At 42.0% G+C, this 22962-nt stretch overlaps 1 protein-coding gene and 1 non-coding gene across 2 annotated transcripts in view; one reads left to right on the top strand and one right to left on the bottom strand.

The window, feature by feature from the left end:
* LOC107149398 (activator of basal transcription 1) overlaps nt 1–2027 on the top strand; it is an 8065-nt gene extending 6038 nt beyond the window's left edge. The window contains exons 4-5 of the mRNA XM_048799715.1: nt 6–222; nt 307–2027. Of these exons, the coding sequence (XP_048655672.1) occupies nt 6–222; nt 307–687 (598 nt within the window). The 3' untranslated portion in view covers nt 688–2027. The remainder of the gene's footprint in view (nt 1–5; nt 223–306) is intronic.
* Nucleotides 2028–5906: 3879 nt separating this feature from the next.
* Nucleotides 5907–5980, bottom strand: Trnan-guu. Its single transcript has one exon. It is a non-coding gene; the product is annotated as a tRNA-Asn (tRNA).
* Nucleotides 5981–22962: the final 16982 nt, after the last annotated feature.

Here is a 22962-nt window from a genome sequence, read left to right on the forward strand (position 1 = left end):
CTGCTCTGCCTTGGGTGCGCAGACCAGTTCGTGAGACGCAAGAAGAAGGCGGCGGCAGCCTCCGGAGGGAAGAAGCGGTCCAGGTACAGCAAGGACTACACCGAGGGCTGGGTGGAGTTCCGCGACAAGCGCGTGGCCAAGCGGGTGGCGGCCAGCCTGCACAACACTCCCATGGGCACCCGCCGGCGCAGCCCCTTCCGGTACGACCTGTGGAACCTCAAGGTGAGGAGAGCGGCCGGTCTCGGGCCCGCCCAGTCCCCTCCGGTCCGACCTGTCCCCGAGCTTTCCTTGTCTTGTCGCCTACAGTACCTGCACCGGTTTACCTGGTCCCACCTCAGTGAACACCTGGCCTTTGAGCGCCAGGTGCGACGCCAGCGCCTGAGAGCAGAGGTGGCCCAGGCCAAGCGCGAGACGGACTTCTATCTCCGGAGCGTGGAGCGGGGACAGCGCTTCCTTGCCGCCGACGGGGATCCTACCCGCCCCGACGGCTCCTGGGCGTTTGCCCAGCGACCCACGGAACAGGAGCTGAGGGCCCGCAAAGCCGCGCGGCCAGGGGGGCGTGAACGGGCCCGCCTGGCCACAGTCCAGGACCAGGCCCGCTCCAACCGAGGCCTCCTTGCCAGAATCTTTGGAGCCCCACCACCCTCGGACAGTACGGAGGAACCTTCCCGGGCCAGGGACTCTTGAGGCCGGGGAGGCCGGTCACCTCCCGTGGCCGCTCTGCTTCCTGTCCACCTCGTGCTGGAATGACACCGACACCCAGGCAAACGTTTTCAGCCCGTTTCTGAGACCAGGAGGCTCGGGTCAAGCCCAGACATGGAAGTTTTGAGGACCTCCCCTCCTCTTTTGCCCTGTAACTGCCTGCCTCAGACACCTTATTCGTGTTATTAGGATAGTTTTGACTATTGCTGATGTCTGCTTGATTTGGTAGCCTTCCTCTTGTTTAGTAGGGTCCCTTAAAAATGCCACTTTCTTGGCCCAGGAATGGTCTTTATATGTAGCTAGAGTGCAAATGGATAGTTCAGGCAGTCTTGTTCTGTTTACTGAGTACAGATAAGGGAGCAGCATCATTTTATTTAGGAAAACAGATATGAATTACTGGGTTATGTTTGGATTAGGAACCTCCTCCCTAATGTATTTATAGGAAAAAAAATGCTTTTATTTTTAAGGATGAGAGTCATTTGGCAGATTTCAATTTTCATCTTGTGTTGCGTTCACTGACCTTCACTCCACCTCCTTGTCTCAAAACCTTCATCCAACCTAGATCCTTTTTTCTTTCTCTGTTTAGTTCTTTAGCCTAGAACATTTATTAAACCACAGTGAGAGACAGTGACAATGGGAGATAATGACCTTGGTGGTAAGAGTCTGACAGATCACTGGAATAAGATAGATGAGCATCATGGTAGAAGCATATAAGGGATAGAGTGGGGGCTAGGGCAGGACATGGAGTGCTCTCAGTGTGGAGCTGATTTCTGATCACCGGCAGCAGGAGGGTCAGTCTTCATGTCTCCCCAAGGTCAAATTGAGAAAATGGCAGAGCAGAATTCTGAATGAGTCTTGTTTGCACCTACAGTTCAGACTGCTTCATAGATAGAGTGTTGGGGCAAACCATTGTAAAGGACAGAGCTTGGAGGGAAGTTGGGATCAAAGATCTCTCAAGTGCACTTACATGTGTGTTGAGGCTCTGAGGGATTCACAAATACATGCAGAGCAGCCCTGATTACTTCAGAGAACCAGGATGATTCATCAAAATGAACTGCAAACTTGGGTGTCACAATACACTGAAGTCTATACTCAGTCTCAGATTAAAATATTATTATCCAGCAGGAAGTCCTTGTTAAGTGTGATTATAATTTGGTTTTGCTTGTGCTTTTTCTTTAGTTCTTGGAACCCCACCCCCCATTAATGTAATTATCCTTGTTTTTTGGAGTGGAGTGGATTCATCCACTTCTTTGGTTGTAAAATGGACATTATGATCTTACTTGAAAGTGTGCTTTATTGGGAAAGTAAAAATGACCCTATGGTGAGCTTGGTATGACATTTCTCATAGCTCATGTTCTGTCCTTTCAGACTTAGTACACAAACATCTGTGTGGTGTTAGTACCATTATGTTGGGAACTTGGTGTCCTTGCTTCTGTGTTCATTCTTTGTGAGTTTGTTCCATGTGGATTGTTTCTTCAGATCATTGTGCCTTCCAAAGTACCAGAGAAATCCAGCTTCGGGATTTGATAAGCTGTTTTCCTCATTTCTTTAGAATTACCCGTCCCTGTAGGCACCTGGGCTAGGTAAATAGATGCTAAGACAAGGAAGAAACTTCTTTCCCTCAAGTTGCCCACAGCTGAGAAAGTTAAAGAAAAAAGGGTTTAGTGAGAGTTTCTTGAATGAGTGGATGTGTTCCCAGGCTGGTGGCATCAGTATACTCAAGGGCCAGCATCTCAAGCTGCACTCCGAATCTCCAGCAAGCACAGCCCACACCTATAGCCAGTCAAGCTGATAGTCAGATGGAGGAAAATGGGTTACCCAGGAACTTTCATCTTGATTCCCTCTAGACTTGAAGCCCTTAGAGGCCAGGAAATAATTTTTTAAAGTATCAAGGTGAGGGCTGGGATGTAGCTCAGTGGCAAAGCATCTACCTTGCATTTGCAAAACCCTGGGTTTGACCCCCAGTTCCAAAAAAAAAAAAATGTGAGCCATCAAAAGGGTTTACCATTTCCTGGGGTTCACCAATCCCTTCAATGGCAAGCCACGTGACCTGAAGACCTTCCAGTAGACCCCACCTCCTAAAGTCCCCACCACCTCAATGGCGCCTGGATGGCAATGCTTGAGATCCAGACGACAGCACCTTCATTAAGAGTCCAGGTGTGATGGCTTGCCACTTAATATTTATCTTTTATTCCCCATATTTTTCCACATGGTTCTCTAGTGTGCATGTGTTGGGAGCTTATTGCATGAATTCCATGATAAAAGATGAAGGACACCTGCAAGTGTGAGTGGATTTACTGTCTAAGAAGAACAAACTTTCTCAATCATGAACCCACCAGCTAAGAAGCTGGGACCCTACATTTCCTGGCATAAGAGTGGAGATCTTACTGAAGAGAGGGCTTATATAGGCTAGACCTGGACACCGTGTGAACTTACTCCTGCACCCACTCTTCCTCAGTGTGCTTTCCCACGATTCCTCAAACATTCTTTGAAGTTCTTACTATTGCAGTGGAGTGGGTGGGGGGCTCCTAGTGTAAGCCTTGGACGTGCTCATTCCCCACTAGAGTCAGTGTGAGTTCCAGCAAATAGAGACCCAGAATAAGATTTCTTGCCCCTTATGAGGAAGGCAAGTGTTGGATTTCTGTGGATGCATAATTTTCTTCCGCTTTGGGGCTATTGTGTCTTTCACTTCCAGACTCACTCTACTGAGTAACTGGAAGGAAAAGAAGCGGGCTCTTTGCAACACACACGGCCTGAGACAGGCCAGCTGGGAGCAGGCATGGGACCCTGGTNGAGTGAGAACATGAGGTCTCTGTCTTTCTGTGTCTGGCTTATTTCACAAATGTAATGTCCTTCAGTTCTATCCACATTGGGACAGATTTCATTCTTTTCTATGGCCGAATAACAATTGTGTATTTATGTCATTTTCCTTATGCATTCATCTGTTCTTAGACAGTAAATCCACTCACACTTGCAGGTGTCCTTCATCTTTTATCATGGAATTCATGCAATAAGCTCCCAACACATGCACACTAGAGAACCATGTGGAAACTAGAAAAATTGGCTTCATGGAACAGAGTAGAATAGTGTCCATACAGACTAGGGGTGGGGGGGGGGTAGGGAGAAGGGGAGCCAGAGGGAGGTCTGATAATAGGACCAAAATGCAGTTAGATAGGTGGAATACATTCTAGTGCTCTACAATACAGTAGGTGACAATAGTTTACAACAGTTTATTAAATATTTTATAAAGAACTAGAAGAGAGGAGTTTGAGGATTCCCAATACAAATAAACAATAAATGTTTAGGGAGATAAAAATGCCAATTACTCTGATTTGATCATTGCAAATAGTATTTGTGTATGTATTTATCACATTCCATAAATATGCATGATTATTGTTTCAATTAAAAATTTAAAAGGGGGAAGATGTTCTTTGCTGATGAAACTATTTTAGAACAGTTTGCTAAAACACATTTCTTAGAATAAATGGAATAAATACTATATTATCTATATACATGTATATGTGGAAGTCCCGTTCCACATACAGGACTTTGCGATTGTATTTAATCTACACATCAGTTTGGGGAGAATTGACATCTATGATACATTGAATTTTCCAATTACTGGCTTGATCTTTCATTTGTTTAGTCTTTCTTAAATTTCCCTCAATTACTATATCTATATACATGTATATAGATATAGTAATATAGATAGCAATATTATAACATTTTGCAGGGGGGCATGCAGTAGTACAATTTGATGATCTCCAATCTTTTAACCACTGTGTGGAATTTCATTGTATGTATCATTAAAGTTCTAACCATTTGTTAACATAAATATTTAGGTTGTCTCTGATTATTTTCTATTTTAGAAATATTGTAATGAACATCCATGAGTATGTATATAGAAGTATTTGGATTGAAATTGTTGACTCCAGTGTCATTTACATTGTAATTTTTTATAGGAAAATTTTAAATGGCTCTTCAAACTGATTGAGACAATTAATACTGTATGGCAAGGACCTTTCTCCAGTTTTGCCAACAGTGATAATCACTTTTCAATGAATGCTTTGGTGAATACAATGAATACAGTTTTACTTAACCTTTAAATGTTCTATTTAGCACAAAAACTGTGTGTGTGTGTGTGTATTTTGCTGGGGATTGGACCCAGGGCCTTGTGCATGTGAGGAAAGCCCTCTACCAACTGAACTATGTCCCCAGCCCACAAAAATGACTTCTTTGAGAATCCAGCACCTCTAATTGTATCAGGCACCTTGTGACACTCAATGTATCTGTCATGGGGCTGAGGCTGTGGCTCAGCTAAGGTAGCACGCTTGTCTGGAATGCATGAGGCACTGGGTTTGATCCTCGGCACCACATATAAATAAATAAATGTCCATTGACAACTAAAAATATATATATATTTTTAAAAAACACGCTTGTCAATGTATCTGTCATGAATGATCACTTAATGCTACATTGGTATATTTATCTCTTTTTACCCCCAGACCTCAATGTGTCCTTACTGTAAATTAATGCAAAAGTCCTCCACTGTTGTTCTTTTTCCTTCATCTTGACTTCGCTGTTTGTATTTCCATAGAATCATTGTCGGTTTACACAGAAAATCTTGCTGTGGCTTTGCGATTGTATTTAATCTACACATCAGTTTGGGGAGAACTGACATCTATGATACATTGAATTTTCCAATTACTGGCTTGATCTTTCATTTGTTTAGACTTTCTTAAATTTCCCTCAGAAAGATATATTTTTCAGCATAGTGAAGTAAGCCTTTTCACAAGGTGGAACCCCTAGAACCTGTGGATGTTACTTTGTATAGGACTTTGCAGACAGACACGATAAAGTCGAGGATCTTGAGGTGGGGAGTTTGGATTATCCGGGTGGAACCAAATTTTAATCACAAATATTCCCTTCAGAGGGTTGACTTGAGTGTGGCAATCAGTGGAACTGGCTGGGTCGGTTGTAGTCGTAGGCGGACTGCAGTGGAAGGTAGCCCTGGCATTTTGATGTGTGTTGGAGACCCTATTTGGCACTTATCTATAAGCAAAGGAGCCGAAGGAGCTGGTCACTCCGGGAAACCAGACTTCAGATAAGGCCCGCTGCAGCCTGGGTGGTCCCCGGGGTCCGAGGCCGGCCGGGACGCCTGGGAAGTAAGAAAATGACCCCGGGAGCCGGCGCCCGCCGCAGCACGTCCCTGGGTGGGCTCGAACCACCAACCTTTCGGTTAACAGCCGAACGCGCTAACCGATTGCGCCACAGAGACGCGGCTGCCGCCCGCCTTCCCCCGTTCCACATACAGGACTTGCCGCTCCACGGCGGGCGGGAACTGGGAGGGCGACGCCGGCTCCGCTCCGGTTTCCGCTGCTCACGTCCGCGGCGCCTCTTCACAGCAGACGAGCGAGGGCTACTCGGTGTGGTCTCGGCTGCCGCGCAGCCCGGAGCCGGCTGTGCTGTCACCTGGGAGCTCACGGCCCGACGCACGCAGGCGACGGGAAGCGCGGAGAGCAGTCGGGTGCCCGGAGGTAGCGGGCGCGGCCGGGGGGCTGAGGGGTGGCTCCCGGGGACTTTGGAGCGTGCCGGTGGCTCTCCCTCTCGGGTGGTCCTGTGCGCTGCCGCCTCGGCCACACGCTCCGCCGGGGTCAGCCCACCTCGGCCCAGGAATAGGCCTGCTGCCCCCGGCCCGGACCCCTGATGAGCTGTCCCTGCCCCCCGCTGCGAGGGTCGGTCCTTGGTCACCGCAGCGGAGAGCTGGCTGCAGCGCACCGCAGTCCAGGTGGGACTGAAAACTCTAAACTCATGGCACACTCACACTCACACACTCTCACACACACACCCCCCACTTTGGAAGGAGTCAGCCTCCCCCATAAGTCCCAGGGACGCTGATGCACCCCGGGTTCCTTTTGTCCTTTTACTAAGCAGAATCCTCAGGCCTGGGTTTAGGGGGTGATTGCAGGGCGTCTCTGGGGGGAGGGGAGCCGGTGGAGACCCGGCACAGGCGCAGGGTCCCCCGAGGTGAGGTCGGTGGGTGGCCGGCAGCGTGGGGACAGCGGGGCCCAGGGGAGAGAGGAAGCAGAGAAAGGGTCGTGGAAAGAGTGAGAGACCGCTGCAAGGCGTGGAGAGAGCACAGGGAAACCCAGAGGCTTGCACATTCTATGGCTGGGCGATGCCCAAACAAGCACTACCCAACGCAACAAACCAGGCTTCCAACAAAGAGGTTTGACGTTGTAGTTCACCCTGTTCTTCCCCTGGATCCAGGAGTGAGAGCCCCGGAGCTGCGGGTGAAGAGCCCCATTCCCTCCGCACACCGGCTAAGGCTTTCTCAGGGGCTGGGCTGCGGCTGGGTGGTGAGTGCTTCCCTAGCCTGGGCGAGGCACTGGGCTCCATTCTCAGCACCACGTAAAAGTGAATAAAATAGAATATTTCATCAACAACCAATAAAGATTTTTTTTTTTTTTTTTAAAAAGCTTTTTCAGACAGGGTTTGTGAAGGATGATACGGTGAGCTTCAATTCAGCAAGGATTCAAGGAGTCACATAAAGAAAAGGTGTGGGAAAGTGGTCATGAGATAGGAAGAAAGAAGAGAAAAGCTGAGATGGAGGCGTACAAGAGAGTGGGAATTAGAGATGAATAATAGACACAGGAGAAAGGACCCGTGTGAGGAGACGGGAAGTAGCTGTAGAAGAGAACAACACAAAAGAGGAAAGGGCAGAGAGGGGAGCTTAGGAGAAATGGCAAAGGAAACTGACAAAAAGGACGTTCCGGAGAAGAGCAGGAGAGCACGATGAAAGAAAGAAATTCAACCATCAAATCACAGGGGAAGGAGCAAAAGAAAGAAAGGGGCCAGTACCGCAGTCAGGATGAGGGCTTGCAATTCGCAGGAGCTTTCGGTTTCCCTCGGATTCGCCTATGCAAGGATGTTTTCACTCCTTCCTGTGCACAAGGTTACTGGTAAAGGCCTATGTTACAGTCTGTAAACAAGTCAAAATAACACCTGGCATTTTGCCAGGGGAATGTTAGAGTTCGTAAACAAGTCTGGATGGTGCCTGGCAAAATGTCAGAGGGAGTGGTTTGAGAAGTAACAAAACCGAGCCATTAAGTGTGGAGATTCCTTATTGGTTGACTGATGTATCTAGTTTATGCTAATTAGATAAGCTGTGTGGAATGTATAAATACTGCTCCTGTCCCGCAATAAACGGCTCCTACTCCTGCTGTATCAACGTACACCCTAGAGATTTATTTAGGAAAAAAACAATACTCTTCTGTGAGTCAGTAAATTTAAGAACACTTACCCAGGGGTCTGCCATCATAGCAGCGATTACCCACTGCTGAGCATCCTGTGACTTAATGAACCATGCACAGAAAGCTTGCCGATTTCAAATGTGCTTGGGTGTGTTGCTTTAGAGTGAGAAAGGAACATTGAACCAATGTATGTGTCAGCATAATTTCCCAGCTGTCTTAATTCACTCTTTAAAATCACGTTGTTTAATATACACTATTCTGTGATCCATTATAACTCAGTATTTCAATAAGTAATTAAACATTACAAAATGTTGCTTTAGGGTTATTTTAAACTGTAAAAAAGAACCATATGAAAGGTCTATTCATGGTTAAAGCAACTGCTTTACATGAACCGTTTGCAAAGATATGAAGTCAAGACAGCATTTGAGGTAATAAATGCTGGAATTCACAACCCTAAATGCATCTACAGAAGTGTTTTAGCCCATTCTGCTCACATTTGTTACTTGCATTCTCATATTTTCTTTGAGACGCTGAATCAGTGTCTTTGCAGGAGACTTTAATGTATTAGCATAGCAACAAAACCAAGATACATCTTTCCTTAAGGAGACAGTTTTGGTGTCTGTGTTTTAGGAAGCATGTTAAAATAGGCAACACAGAAACTATCTCAAGGTTGGTAATTTCTCTAGATGTTACCCACACCCACTCTACCACACATGTCAGCTCTACATCATCATAAGTGAATGTGACTAGGCATGAAGACTTCAGGACAGGCCATTACTATCTTAGAGAGATAAGGCAATGCCCACCAGACTTCATTTGTAAGCTGCCCCCTTGTTCCTTAAAGATTACCCTCCACCTATTTCAAAGGATTCTTGGTTACTTCAAGTATTAAATTTCATCGTTTTGTTCAAATATCTTTCTTAGAATAAATAGACTAAGGATATTGAGTCCATCCAAAATTTTGAAAATTCTCTTATTCAAGTGTGTGAAAGCTGTTTGAAACTGATTGAATGTAACTGAAATTATTTTACTTATGGCAGTTAGTAATTTTTTAGCTGTTGCACTTATATCTTATGGCCAACTTCTTGAGAAAAAATGGTTTTCTTTTTCTTTCTTTCTTTTTTTTTTTTTTTTTTGAATGTAGTCACTACAATGTGCTGAGTTTTTAGTACACAGGTGTAGATGCCTATCCAAGGTTCAATGCTTGTCAGACACTGCAGATACACTTGGTTCCTGTCTACGGGACGTGCCCTGAGCTCTAGAGTCTGTGACGTCTGCTCATCTTCGTTTTTGGAGGTCCTTCTGCCCACCACTGCCTCTTGAAACCCTGTTCATTTTCAAAGGCACCTACAAAGCAGCAGCAATCTGATGGGAGGTCTTGACCATGCTTCTGCTCCCTGAGGAGCTCGGCTCCTGAGCCAGGGCACGTTCCAGCGCTTCCTTCAGTCAAGCCCTGGATGACTGATTTCCCTCTGATTTTTATGAAATCCACCACCACTGTTGGGGATGCAAATCAAGTCAAGATGGCGCCTGGCAGTTTGCCAGGAGGAGTGGTTTGCGAAGCAATGCCAGCGAGCCATGAAGATGGTGAGGATTCCTTATTGGCTGACTGCTGTATCTAGATGGAGTCAAGCTGTGTGTAATTAGTTAGGTATATATACCTCTGCTGTCCCGCAGAGAAGCGGCTCTGCTACCTTAGGAACCCACTACTTTGAGTTCTCGCTCAGTTCCCCGTGAGTTCGCTTGCAATTAACTAGTTCCCACTTCAACCTTCAAGTTGCTTGTCACCTCCGGTTATTTGCCCAGCCCGACTGCGGCAACCACCTTTCTTTTTCTTTTTCCTCTCTAGCTTCTTCATATGAGAGAAAACATACAAACTTTGGCCTTCTGAGTTGAACTTATTTTGATTAATATAATGGTCCTGAGTTCCATTCATTTTCCTACAAATGATATAATTTTATTTTTCTTTATGGACAAATAAAATATACTCCATTGTATATAAACACCACATTTTCTTTATCCATTCATCCATTGATGGACACCTCAGCTGGTTCTTGCCTATTGTGAATTATGCTGCCATACGCAGGCTGTCCTTTGAGAAAGTCGTTAACCTATGCCTAAATGCTAGAGTGTTGATCCTGCTTCCCCCCCCCCCACTAGAAGTTGCATAGTTTCTGCTCAACTTCCTGTCTTTGATCAGTTTTGAGTTGATTTTTGTGCAGGGTAAGAGATAGGGTCTAGTTTCATTCTACATATGGATAATCAGTCTTCCTAGCACCATATGTTAAAAAGGCTTTTCCCCATATATATATATTTGGTATCTTTGCCAAGGATCAGATGACTGCATCTCTGTGTGTGTCTTTTATTCTGGACCGTTGGTCTATGTCTGTTTTTATGCCAGTACCACTTTTTGTTACTATAGCACTATAGTATATTTTGCATTCAGGGATTGTGATGGCTCTAGCATTGCTTTTTGTAGATTAGAATTGTTTTGACTATTCTGGGTCATTTATTAATTTTAGGACTTTAAAAAAACTAGTTCTGTGAAGAATATCAATGGTACTTTGATAGGGATTGCACTGAATCTGTATATTGCTTTTGGTAGTAAGGCTGTTTTAACAATATTAATTCTTACTATTCATGAACATGGGAGGTCTTTCCATTTTCTTGAGTTTTCTTCAATTTTTTTCTTTAATGTTCTACAGTTTTCATTGTAGAGATTTTTCACCTCCTTGATTAGATTTATTTCTAGGTTTTTTTTTTTTTTGAGGCTATTGTAAATGAGATTGTTTTCCTGATTTCCTTCTCAGCTGACTCATTATTGGTATATAGGAATGCTATTGATTTTTTTATCTTAATTTTTCTCACCTACTTTTCTGGGTTTGTAGCTCTAGCAATCTTCTAGTGGAGCTTTTTGGATCTTCTAAGTATAGTATCATATCATCTGCAAACAAGATCATTTGACTTCCCCGTTACTATTTTTATCCCTTTAATTTCCTTTTCTTGCTTAATTGCTCTGGTTACAATCTTTAGAGTAGTGAGAGTGGGCATACTTGTTTTTTTTCAGATTTTTAAAGGAAATGTTTTCAGTTTTTCTCCATTCACTAAGATGTTAGTTTTGGATTTGTCATATACAGCCTTTATGATGTTGAGGTAGGTTCCTTCTGTCCTTAGTTTCTTCCATGCTTTTATCACAAATGGGTACTGAATTCTGTCAAAGGTGTTCTCTGTATCTATTGAGATAGCTAAGTGCTTTTTGTTACAAATTCCATTTATGCTTTAAATTATATGTATTGATTTGTTATGTAAAGCCATCCTTGCATCCCTGGGATAAAACCAAATTAGTCACCCTAGACTATCTTCTTCATATGTTGTTAAATATGATTTGCTAGTATTTTTGCTTTTTGCATCTAAGTTCATCAGGGATATTGATCTGTAGTTTTCTTTCCTTGATGTTTCCTTATCTAGTTTTGGGGTGTGTGTGTGTGTGTGTGTGTGTGTTTGTGTGTGTGTGTGTGTGTGAGAGAGAGAGAGAGAGAGAGAGAGAGAGAGAGAGAGAGAGAGAGATACTGGCTTCATGGAATAAAATTGGAAGTGTTCCATCACTTTATTTAATGGAATGATTTGAGGAGCATTTTAGCTTTAGTTTTTCTTTAAAGGTCTTTAAAATTCTCCTTTAAAAGTAGAATTCAGTCAAGAATTCATCTGGTCCTGGAATTTTCTTTGTTGGAGAACATTTTATTACTGCATCTATCTCATTGGTAGTTAATGGTCTGCTTAGGTTTTCCGTGTCTGCTTGCTCCAATTTTTGGCAGATCATGTGTGTCCAGAAATGTATCCATTTCTTCTAGGTTTTCCAATTTATTTGAGTATAAGTTTTCAAAATAGTCCCCAATGTTCCTCTGTGTTTTTGTGATGTCTGTAGTGATTTCTCCTTTTTCATCTCTGATTTTATTAATTGGCTTTTAAAAGAATCAACTCTTTGTTTCATTGACCCTTTACATATATTTATTTTAATTCTCAATTTTATTGTTTTCAGCTCTGATCTTATTTTCTTCCTTCTATTAGTTATGGAATTGGTTTATTCTTCTTTTATCAAGAACCTGGTGATGCATCATTAGGTTTTTTATTTGGGATCTTTCTGCTTTTTTAATGTAGGTACTCATATCTATAAACTTTCCTCTTTAGAATTAGGTTCTAGGCCCAGAGATGCTGGCAAGTTGTATCACTATTCAAATTTATTTTCCCATGATTTCTTTTCTTTTCTTCTTTTTTTTAAAAAACACAGTGCCTTTATTTTTATATGGTGCTGAGGATCGAATCTGGGTCCCGCACGTGCTAGGCGAGCGCTCTGCCGCTGAGTCACAATCCCAGCCCCCCATGATTTCTTTTATTACCCAATGATCATTTAAAAGTGTATCATTCAATTACGTGTTTATATATTTTCTATAGGATGTTTTTGTGTTGATTTCTAATTTCATTGCATTATGTTCAGATAAAATACAAGAAATTATATCTTTCTTTTTCTTTGATAAGAGTTGCTTTGTGATCTAAACTATGTTCTGCTTTTGAAAAGATTCCATAAGCCACTGAGAAGAATGTGTATTCAGTTCTTGTTGCATCAAATATTCTATTGATGTCTTTTAAGTCTACTTGATTTATAATAGGTCCAAAAGAGTCTTTGCTTAGCTCCAAAGAATCTTTACTGAGTGCATGTCTGGATGACCTATCTACTGGTGAGAGAAGAATGTTTAAATCACTCAGTATTATTGTACTAGGGTCTATCTGAGGCTTTAATTCTAGTAGTGTCTCTTTTATGTAATTAGGTGTACCAATGGTTGGGGCATAAGTATTTACTATTGTTTTATCTTCTTGTTGGATTGTACTTTTTACCATATGAAGTGACCTTATTAGTCTCTTCTGATTAACTTTGGTCTGAAGTCTGCTTTGTTGGATATGAGAATAGCCTTCCTGCTTGTTTGGGGCTCTGTTTGCATATTATATCAATTTCCATTTTTTCACTTTCAATTTTATGCCTGTCTTTGCCTAAAATGTGAGTCTCTTGTAAGCAACATATAGTTGGCTTTTGTTTTTAATCCATTCTGCCAGTCTGTATTTTTCAAATGGAGAGTTGAGACCAGTTACAATCTATGTTATTATAGAGAGATATTTATTAATTTCTGCCATTCTGATTTATTTTTAATTTGGCCCTGTATCTCATTTGCTTAGCTATTTTTCAAATGAATTTTTTTTTTATTTGTGAGCTCTGGGACTTGTTTTTAATTTCTTCTGTGTGGAGTACTTCTTTAAGTGTTTTCTGTGGTACTGACTTAAGCAGAAATAAAAGAATTTTTGACTATTATCTGGAAGGTTTTATTCAATTTTGAAGGATAGGTTTGTTGGATATAGCAATATTGGTTGCCAGTTATTTTTAAAAATTATTATTATTATTTTCAAACAATACCTTTATTTTATTGTTTATTTATTTTTATGTGATGCTGAGGATAGAACCCAGGGCCTCGTACATGCTGGGCGAACGTGCTACCACTGAGCCACAACCCCAGTCTGACAGTTATTTTCTTTTAAGACTTAGAACATATCATGACAAGCCCTCCTGGATTTTAGAGTTTGTGCTGAGAAATTTGAGGTATTTTGATTGCCTTTCCTCTAAATGTGACTTGATGTTTTTCCTTGAGGCTTTTATAATTCTATCCTTGTTTTGTATGTTAGTCACTTTAATTATGTATGATGTGTCATAGAGAGGTTCTGTCATAGAAAGGTTCTTTTTTGATCTCGTGTATTTGGGGTTCTGAATGCCTCCTGTTTTTGGATGTCCATCTCAGTATCAGTGTCTTGAAATTTTCTGTTACTATTTCCCTAAAAACTTATCCATTCCATTAGCCTGCATCTCACTATCCTCCTCAATCTCAGTGATTCTTAAATTTGGTCTCTTAATGTTATCCTCGAGTTCTTATATACTCTGATCATGGTTATTTATTTTCTTTTCGTTAATGCTGTCTAAATATTTTTGACTGGTCATTTTGTCTTTTAGCTCTGAGATTCTGTCTTCAGAATTAGAGAGACTTTCAGTTGAACATTTTTTTTTTTGATTTATTGTGTCTTTCATTTCTAAGATTTGTTTTGTTCTTTTTCAAAATCTCCATCTCCTTATTGAATTTCTTATTCACATACTGTACTCACTTCTGTAATTCATTCAGTTGTTTTTCTATTCTCTTGGAATTCATCAGTCATTTTTATAATCATTGTTTTGGATTCTTTATCTGATATTTCTATACTTCAGTATCTTTGCAGTCAATTGCTGGTGAACTTTAGGAGGCATCATGTTACCTTGTTTTTTCATATTCTTTGCATTGCTGTTTGAGTTGCATGCATGTGTTAGAATGAATTTCTCTTCCATTTTTATCTGTGAATTTTTTAGGGCATGGCCTTCTGTTGCCAAAATGTCCTAGAGTGGTTTAGATTGAGACCCCTTGTAGGGGGCTGGGGATGTGGCTCAAGTGGTAGCGTGCTCGCCTGGCATGCGTGCGGCCCGGGTTCGATCCTCAGCACCACATACAAACAAAGATGTTGTGTCCGCCGATAACTAAAAAAAAAAAAAATATTAAAATTCTCTCTCTCTCTCTTTAAGAAAAAAAGAAAAAGAGACCCCTTGTAGGGTCCAGACTTAATAACTCTGTATATTAAGGACATGGGAGCAATCTAGATTAAGACCCTTTGTAGGTGTGGTATCCACAGCCTTTGTGTTAATTCTGTTTTTGCTGTAGTAGTGGATATCCCTGAATGGGGCCTGAGGGCCCATCCCTAGCCAGTCCTACTTGGTGATTGTTCATTAGTTTGGGTTTTTATCTTTGAATTAATGTATAGCTGTAGATCAAGTGTCATTTGTGTGTGGAGTGAGGTGTGCTGTCTTTTTGCTGGGTTTAGTTCAGCAAAAGAGTCTCTAACCTGTGACTCTGTAGTGTCCCTGTGAATTTCACACAGAAAGGGTAGGAAACAATATCTACAACTGACCCAGATGATACATAACGTTAAAATAAAAACTTGGTGCCTACTCTGACATGTGTAACACTACCACAAAACAGGAATGGTCATTTATACAGCAAAAATGTATAACTGTGAGCTAGATCTGCATGAAAGTAAACAGCAGGTGTTACCTGTGTCATCCAGAACAGCAATAATAGCAACACTATGAATGGTGGGGGGCAGGAGTTATATAAACCAAATAGTTGTAAAAGATGGTAAAATACAGTTCTGTTCAATAAAGAAAGTGTGCCAGGCAGGTGGCATATCTGTAGTATCAGGGGCCTGGGAGGCAGAGGCAGGAGGATCACAAGTTTACAGCTGGCCTCAGCAACTCAGTGAGACCCAGTCGTATGTGGCTCGGTGGCTGTACGCCCCTGGGTTCAATCCCTGGTACAAAAGAAAGAAAGAAAAAAGAAAAAGTGACAGGAAGGTAGAAAATAGTTGAAAAGGTGAACAGAGAGAATGCAGAAGAGATGAAGCAAGTGATGCCTATAAAGGAGGAGGAGAAAAAATAGAATAAACAAAGTGAAGGGGGAAGGATCAAGAGAACAAGAGAATTTGGCTATTAGCAGGAGAGGAAAGCGGGGAAAAAGAGGGAAACAAACTAAACAAAATACCCTGATCCTCAAAGGGTGCGGCAGGAACAATAACTTGGGAAAATGCTAAAAGCGAGAAGGGAGAAATGTGTGTACGGACACATGTCCGTGTCTGCACAGCCGGAACACCCAAGAGCTTTGGGGCTTTTCTGGGGGTGGCAGCGCTGGATTAAGTCAGCACACCCAGGGGCCTGGCAGGTACTGGTCGCTGCAGGGATATATCTGCCAAGACTCTTAGAAGCTTGTTTGTGTCACCCTTATGGGATTATTATATCAGAACATTATTAATTTTTGTAGTACTTCTCCTGAAAATATTTTTAGTCTTTTCACAATATCTTTATTTATTTATTTTTTGACAGAGAGAGAGAGAGAGAGCGAGAATTTTAATATTTATTTTTTTAGTTCTCGGCAGACACAACATGTTTGTTTGTTTGTGATGCTGAGGATCGAACCTGGGCCGCATGCATGCCAGGCGAGAGCGCTACAGCTTGAGCCACATCTCCAGCCCAATATTTTTATTCTTTGAAATAGAAGTGATTACTACATTTTAAAAAATTTTACTCCTGTAAAGGATATTCATATCTTGGAAACACAAGTGACACTACATAGAACATTTGTACTCATTAAAAAGCAGGCACTGTTTCAGTGGGTATTTACCAGAATCTTTTTAAAAATGAGTTACAACTGTAATACTGAGCAATGAAGTTTGAACAGTAACCACCCAAAGTGACCTGTATTCTCCTAGTGAACACAACAAAACTTGGACAACAGTTTGCTTCTGGAATTAAAACAAAAGGACTTCTGTTCTGAAAAAAGGGTCAGGTATACCGTCCACAGAAAAAGGGGCAAATAATGTCATAAATGAAGACAAAGGACAAAGTAACCCCAGAATCATTCTGGTTGCTTGGATATCGTTTATGGGTCTGGAGGAAGACTGTTTCTGTGGACATCCAAGATGGTCACTGGCATATGGTCCAGAGGAAGGCTGTTTGTATTAACTTGCGTTATTGGCAGGTCGTTAACTAGCAGGGACACATAATAAAGAATTCAAGTTAAAGCAAAGACTAGTGTTGAGCAGGATTGGTGCCTGGGCATCCTGGATCTCGCTTCCCGCTGTTCCTGCTTACTGTCCCCTATAGCCTTGCCACATACGGCCTTCGTTGTGGCGCAGTACTTCCCTTATACTCCTGGTTTGTTGAAGGTTTTTTTTTTTTTTTTTTAATCAAGGAATATTGAATTTCATTACATTTTTCGGCATCTGTTGTAATGGTCATGCTTTTATCCTTGATTCTGTCGTGAAGTATCAATCACATTTACTAGAGGATGCCGAGCTGTCCTTGCGTTGCCAGGGTGAATCCCCATGTAATCAAGGTGAATGAATTGACTTAATGTGTTGTTGAATTCAATTCTGTTAGTAATTTGTTGAGAATTTTGGCATCTATATTCACCATAGGATGTTGGTCTAACTTTCCATTTGGACTAAAATCCAAGTGTTCAACAGAGACAGAGGACTTAGCTTAATACACAGTATAAATGTTTAGTTCAAATGTTTATTTTATAGAGTAGAAAATGGGAAGTCCAGAGATGTCATGGGACTTTCTTCAAGGTCTTCTTGCTTTACTGTGGTGCAGCTGGGTTCATAATTCCAATTTATTCACCTGCCTGTTTTTTATTTTTTGCAAATGGCATGGAAAGAACCTAACATTTTTTTCTCTTGAGCTTTTACCTATTAATCTAATGCCATTTACTGAGTAACACTTTTCAAATATACCAAGTTCTCATATATAAATTGTGAATCTGTTTCTGAACTTTCTATTGTATTCTGTTTACTGTCTTTGGAGGAAAAAAAAAAAAACCCTTTGATTTCTTGATTGTGTAGCAGAGAACACTTTCCAGTGCTTTTTCATCTAACTGTATACTATTAGACCAAAAAAAAAAAAAAATACTAGCACAAGATTTTAAAGGTACATGTATCATACATGAACATGTAATCATGTCAAAACATGGTACATACATTGGAGTGCATAAAGGCAGCTATAATCTGTGGAGCAGGGCATTAAAAAGGAGTGATCTTTCCAGTCAGAATGGCAATCATCAAGAATACAACCAACAATAAATGTTGGTGAGGATGTGGGGGAAAAGGTTCACTCAGACATTGCTGTGAAGTAAGCCAATCCCAAAGAACCAAAGGCTGAATGTTCTCTCTAAATGCGGATGCTAATGCACAATAAGAGAGGTGGGGGAGAATAGAGGTGATTTGGACTAGACAGAAGGGAGGGGAGGGGTCATGGGGGTAGGAATGACAGTAGAATGAATTTGGAGATTATTACCCTATGTGTATATATGATTACATGACCTGTGTAATTAATTCTATATCATGTACAACCAGATGAATGGGGAGTTATACTCCATTTATGTATGATGTGTCAAAATACATTCTACTGTCATGCATAAGTAATTATAACAAATAAAAAATAGAAATATGTATATACAAAGAAGTGATCTGCAGAGAGCATGCATGTTTGTATAAGTGTCCTCCATATAGCTCTGGCTGAGGGCTGGGGCCCTCAGGTATGAGGCTTACCGGAGTGGCTGATTTTGTGCTGCAAGAAGATCAGACATTCTAGAAGTCAAAAAACGCTGAGATTTTGGAGATCAGGTCAGAATAGAGAAAACTTTTTCTATCCTGGGTACTTAGTCAATACACAAAAAAAGTCCGACATTCGAAGTAATACAACTCAGAGTAGGCCCTTCTTGAGAACCAAGAAAGTCTCAAGCATGATCTACAGGGAACACAGATCATGACTATATCTCATCAAATAAGAGGGACTTGGCTTTCCTAAGATAGTAAAACTTGGCTTACACAATTCCAGGGGACAGAGAGTAACTGAACTGCTAAAATGAGAGGGAAATACAAGAACCTAGAGTCTTTATGACATATCATTCACATAGCTCAGTACAAAATCAACCATGATGAGACAGACATATGCATCCATGCACACATACACATGGACACTCACACAAAGGGATGTGATTCAGAGTCAGAGGGGGGGAAAAGTAATCAATAGAAACAGCCCCAAGATGCCACACAGGCTGGATCTAGAGGAGTAGGATGAATGTATACACGCATGCATCAAACTACACATATGTGTATGTACTTGCTCATTTTTGCAAAAAGAAACAAATGAAGGGTGGACAACCATTGAGGTGGTAGAAATAGAGTGGAAAGGATAAGGAGAGGGCCAAGATTCCTGATTGGAGGTTTTTATATTATTTTGGCTTTCAAATCATGGTAATGTTTTATATATGAAGAAAAAAAAGTGGAAAAAAGCAAATCTTTATGCTTAAAAAAAAAAAAAAACCCTAAAGAAAATTTAATTTTACCTAATAGAATGGTTGTTAGCTTTTATTTATTATTATTTTTTGGTATTGGGAATTGAACCCAGGGGTTCTCTTATCACTGGCCTACATCCTCATTTCTCTATTATTGAGATAGGGTCTTGCTAAATTGCTGAGGCTGGCCTTGAACTTGCAATCTTCCTGCCTCAATGTCCCAAACAGCTGGGATTACAGGTGTGCACTATAGCATCTGGCTAGTTGTTAGCTTTTTTGTTTAGTAATTCTGAAACTTTTCTGTATATATTGTAGATAACACAAATAAATATATGTTGAGAATCAGGTCCCTCAGGCATGGATCATCATGGATATCAAAAGGATGCAGACATTCTTAAAATACCCTAACATACACCACTTAATTACAAAGGGGGAAGGCACCTTTACCATGGAGATGTCTGATGTACACCCTTTAACCAAGGGCTTGAATTCAGCACTGTTAGTAACGGGCACACAGACCCACCATGCCTCCTGATTGGAGCCAGAGGGAAGTGCACACACCACCTTAGAGGTGGCGAGTAAGGAATACCCTTGTTCCTAGGAGACGCATGTCTGAGTATTCAAGGGTGACAGGCATGATGGCTGAAATCCACATTCAATTGGAAAAAATAATATGTACAGGTAAAGAAAAAGTGACAAAGCATTAAGTCGTGATCTGGCATGAACATTTTAAAGTAAGAAACTGGGACAGTAAGAACAGAGTGAGTGAGCCGACAATGAGGCTCTTCCCTCTGGGTCTTGTGCAGTGAAAAGGCAGAGTTCTGGCACCCCACTCCCATGAGAGCAGCAAGAAGACAAAGGAACTGTTCGCCATTTACCAATGTACTATTCTCCATTTCTGTACAGCAAATTCCACACACTTAGCTACTTAATAAACCCAAATTCACTATCCCAGTTTCTGTGGGTCAGCTGGGTCCTCTGCTCCATATTCCTCCAGGTGGAACTCTCATCTGAGGCTGTGTCCCTTTTGCAACAGGGAAGCCTAGTTCCAGGCCAACAGAATACCTTGTCTGCTAGGGTAACATGCCCAGAAAGACTAACGCATGCCTTGTGACATAAACTAAGGGAGCTCTCATATTCACTGGTCCCGCGTAGTTCAAGAGAACTGGATGGGTTATACAGGTGTGTAGACCCCTGCATCCACTCGAGTTCTAAGATGTAGCGTATGGCACACGTTAACTATCACAGTCATCTAGGCACAAATCTGGGTGCTGACATACAGGAGCTGTCCACTCAGACTTGCTCTGCTTTCACTGTGTGTGCACTGTAGAGGGGTGGGCAGGAAGTGAATTTATCAAAATTTTTTAAAACAAGAAACTTGATATTCTTAACTATGTTGAGACTCTTCTGTTTATTTCAATACAAAGGCTCTATGATTTCTAAAACTTCCTTAACACAGTAGACTTTTTCAGGTCACGAAACCCAGAAACATTGCTTTCCATTTCATACAATCTCTTCTGCTTTTGTTGGGTGGAATACTTCTATGCACATGTTTTCCTTTCTCAACTGTATGGATTCTCACTGTGGTTGTGCAGATAGCGTAAGCCAAATGCTAGACTCTTTTCCTAAATTATCCCTTCAAAGGACGTCTGGGTTCCCTAACGCCCCTGGCACGAGCCCAGTTGAGAAGCCATGGCAGGGTGGCACAGTCCTGTCCTCCCAGCTGCTCCAGAGGAAGAGGCAGGAGGATTACTTGAAGCCACAAGTTCAACACCCGGCCTGGGAACACAGGAGACCCGTCTTACATAATAAAACAGGCCAGGCTCCTTGACTTCTCAGTGTGCACGCCCATTTGGGTGATTCAACCTCCTCTATCATTGTCCTCACTGCTGCTTGACTGCTGGCTTGACTCCCAGGAGCAGTCTGAAGGCTGCGATGTCCTCCCTGCCAGATGGCATGACGAGACTTGTTGTTAGTCACCCTGGACACCTCCTACCCCAAATATTATACTAGTTATTTCTCCTAAGATCCCTGATTCTGTGATTCAGACATTTCAGTATCACGTTAGTGCAAGAAGTCATTACTCTTCTTGGTCATTTCATGTTGTCCCCGTGGACTGACATGTGAGAAACTGGAAGTCTGAAGGAGAACTTTGAGAGGACTGTAACGTGAGTTGGCTGCAGCAGCACATCCTGCCTTGGTGGGCCAACCCAGCTCTTCAGCAATCTGGTGAACCCCTAGCCTTTCCCCCTGAAAACCTGGCATATGATTTCAGCCAATTCACTGACCAACGAATGCCCATTTATGAGACTCACACAGCTTCATATTTTACACTGGTATTTATACTCATATATTTATAGCTGAGTAGACAGAAAGCAGCACTTAGCAGTGTCCAGGTACAGAAAGCAGAACAGAGAGGGAATGAAGGAAAACTGCCTACCTGGATGAGAGTTTACGGAGTGCCAAGGAAATTTCAGTCAGAAATAACAAACCCAACATGAGGAGGCATAATGAAAAGGGATTTCCTGTTTGTGTCACTGGAAGGCCATGTCTCTTCAGGCACATTCCTTGGCCATCTCTCGCAATTCTTGGCTGTGTTCTGCCACTGCCCAGTCTGTGCCTGTGAAGTGGGGGGTGGTGGGGAGGGGAAGGGTTTATGTAAGAGTCTTCCCTTAGTCTATCTAATTGGTTTAGCTTACGTGTCTACCCTAGACCAGAATCACCAATCATGACAATGCTATGTCCTAGATTAGTTTAAGACTAATCTTCCAATTCAACTTGAAAAGGAAATGGCATTTCACATCTGGTGTTGGGTTCAATTAACCAATCCACATTCTACTACATAATGCATGAGGGCAAAAATGTTCACTCTACACTAACTGTTCATGATAGAGTGTAAAGGAAAAGTTTCAGATGCCTAAAAAGTTAGGTTAGAAAAAAAAAAAAAGGTTGGAAACAGAATCAGTACCCAACTGTACTGCTAAGTACAGAAGGGGAGTGGGGATTGGCAACTGAATGTTGGCCTTATTTTCCACTGTGACTCAATGGAGGCTGAGGCAGGAGGATTCCAAGTTTGAGGTCAGCCTTAGCCACTTAGTGAGACCTGTCTTAAAATAAAAAATGTTTATTTATTTAATTTTTTAAGTCGGAATTGGACACCATATCTTTTTATTTTACTTATGTATTTTTACGTGGTGCTGAGGATCGAACCCAGGGCCTCGCATGTGCTAAGCAAGCGTTCTACTGCTGACCCATAACCCCAGCCCTAAAAAAAACATTTTTTTTTTTCTCAACAGAGAATGAAAGGACACCTGTGCGTATGTGAAGACAGGAAAAACCACAGTGAAAGAAATCATCAGTAGAGGAGACCAAGACAGGTTCCAGAGGTCACTAAAGACAATGTGACAGGAGAAGATGGAAGGCAGTGTGATGGTCAGAGATGACGCAGGTGCTTCATTGCAATGGGCTTCTTTTCTCAAATAGCAACGTGGAGAATCACCTGATGAGTGTGCACACTGGGAGCCACCTCTCCCTCTCCACTTCCCAGGGGCTGGGACCCTTTCTTATTCAGCTATTCTCGGGACACGACTAGGATTTTTGCTAGAAACATTTCGCACCTCAATGCTGGGATGTAGCATCAGTTTAAAGCAAGGAAAAAAGCCTGAAGGCTGTAGGCCTGGTCTAGTAACACTGCTGTGTGAATGGCAAGAGGGAACACACTTGAAATCCACCATCCTGCCTTCCCCTTTGCGTTCAGCCAGTGTTACCTCACCTTCTTCTCACAATGAAAGCTGAGACCTATTCTGTTGACAGAGTCAACAGATACAACCTGGGAAAGCGTCTCAAAAGGCGAAAACCTGGCATACCATTTTGGCACCAGCTCCTCTACCCCACTCCGACTCAACAAGTGATAAAATACAAGCAGCAGCAGTGGAGCAAAATGTGGATTCTGCCAGGAACTGCAAACTCAGAATGCTGCTTTAACTTTGAGGGTGACAATTACCCACACAAGTATTTTAGCAGAACCCCAAATA

The sequence above is a fragment of the Marmota marmota genome, unplaced genomic scaffold (assembly GCF_001458135.2).
Source record: "Marmota marmota marmota unplaced genomic scaffold, marMar, whole genome shotgun sequence".
In the NCBI taxonomy this organism is placed as follows: Eukaryota; Metazoa; Chordata; class Mammalia; order Rodentia; family Sciuridae; genus Marmota; species Marmota marmota.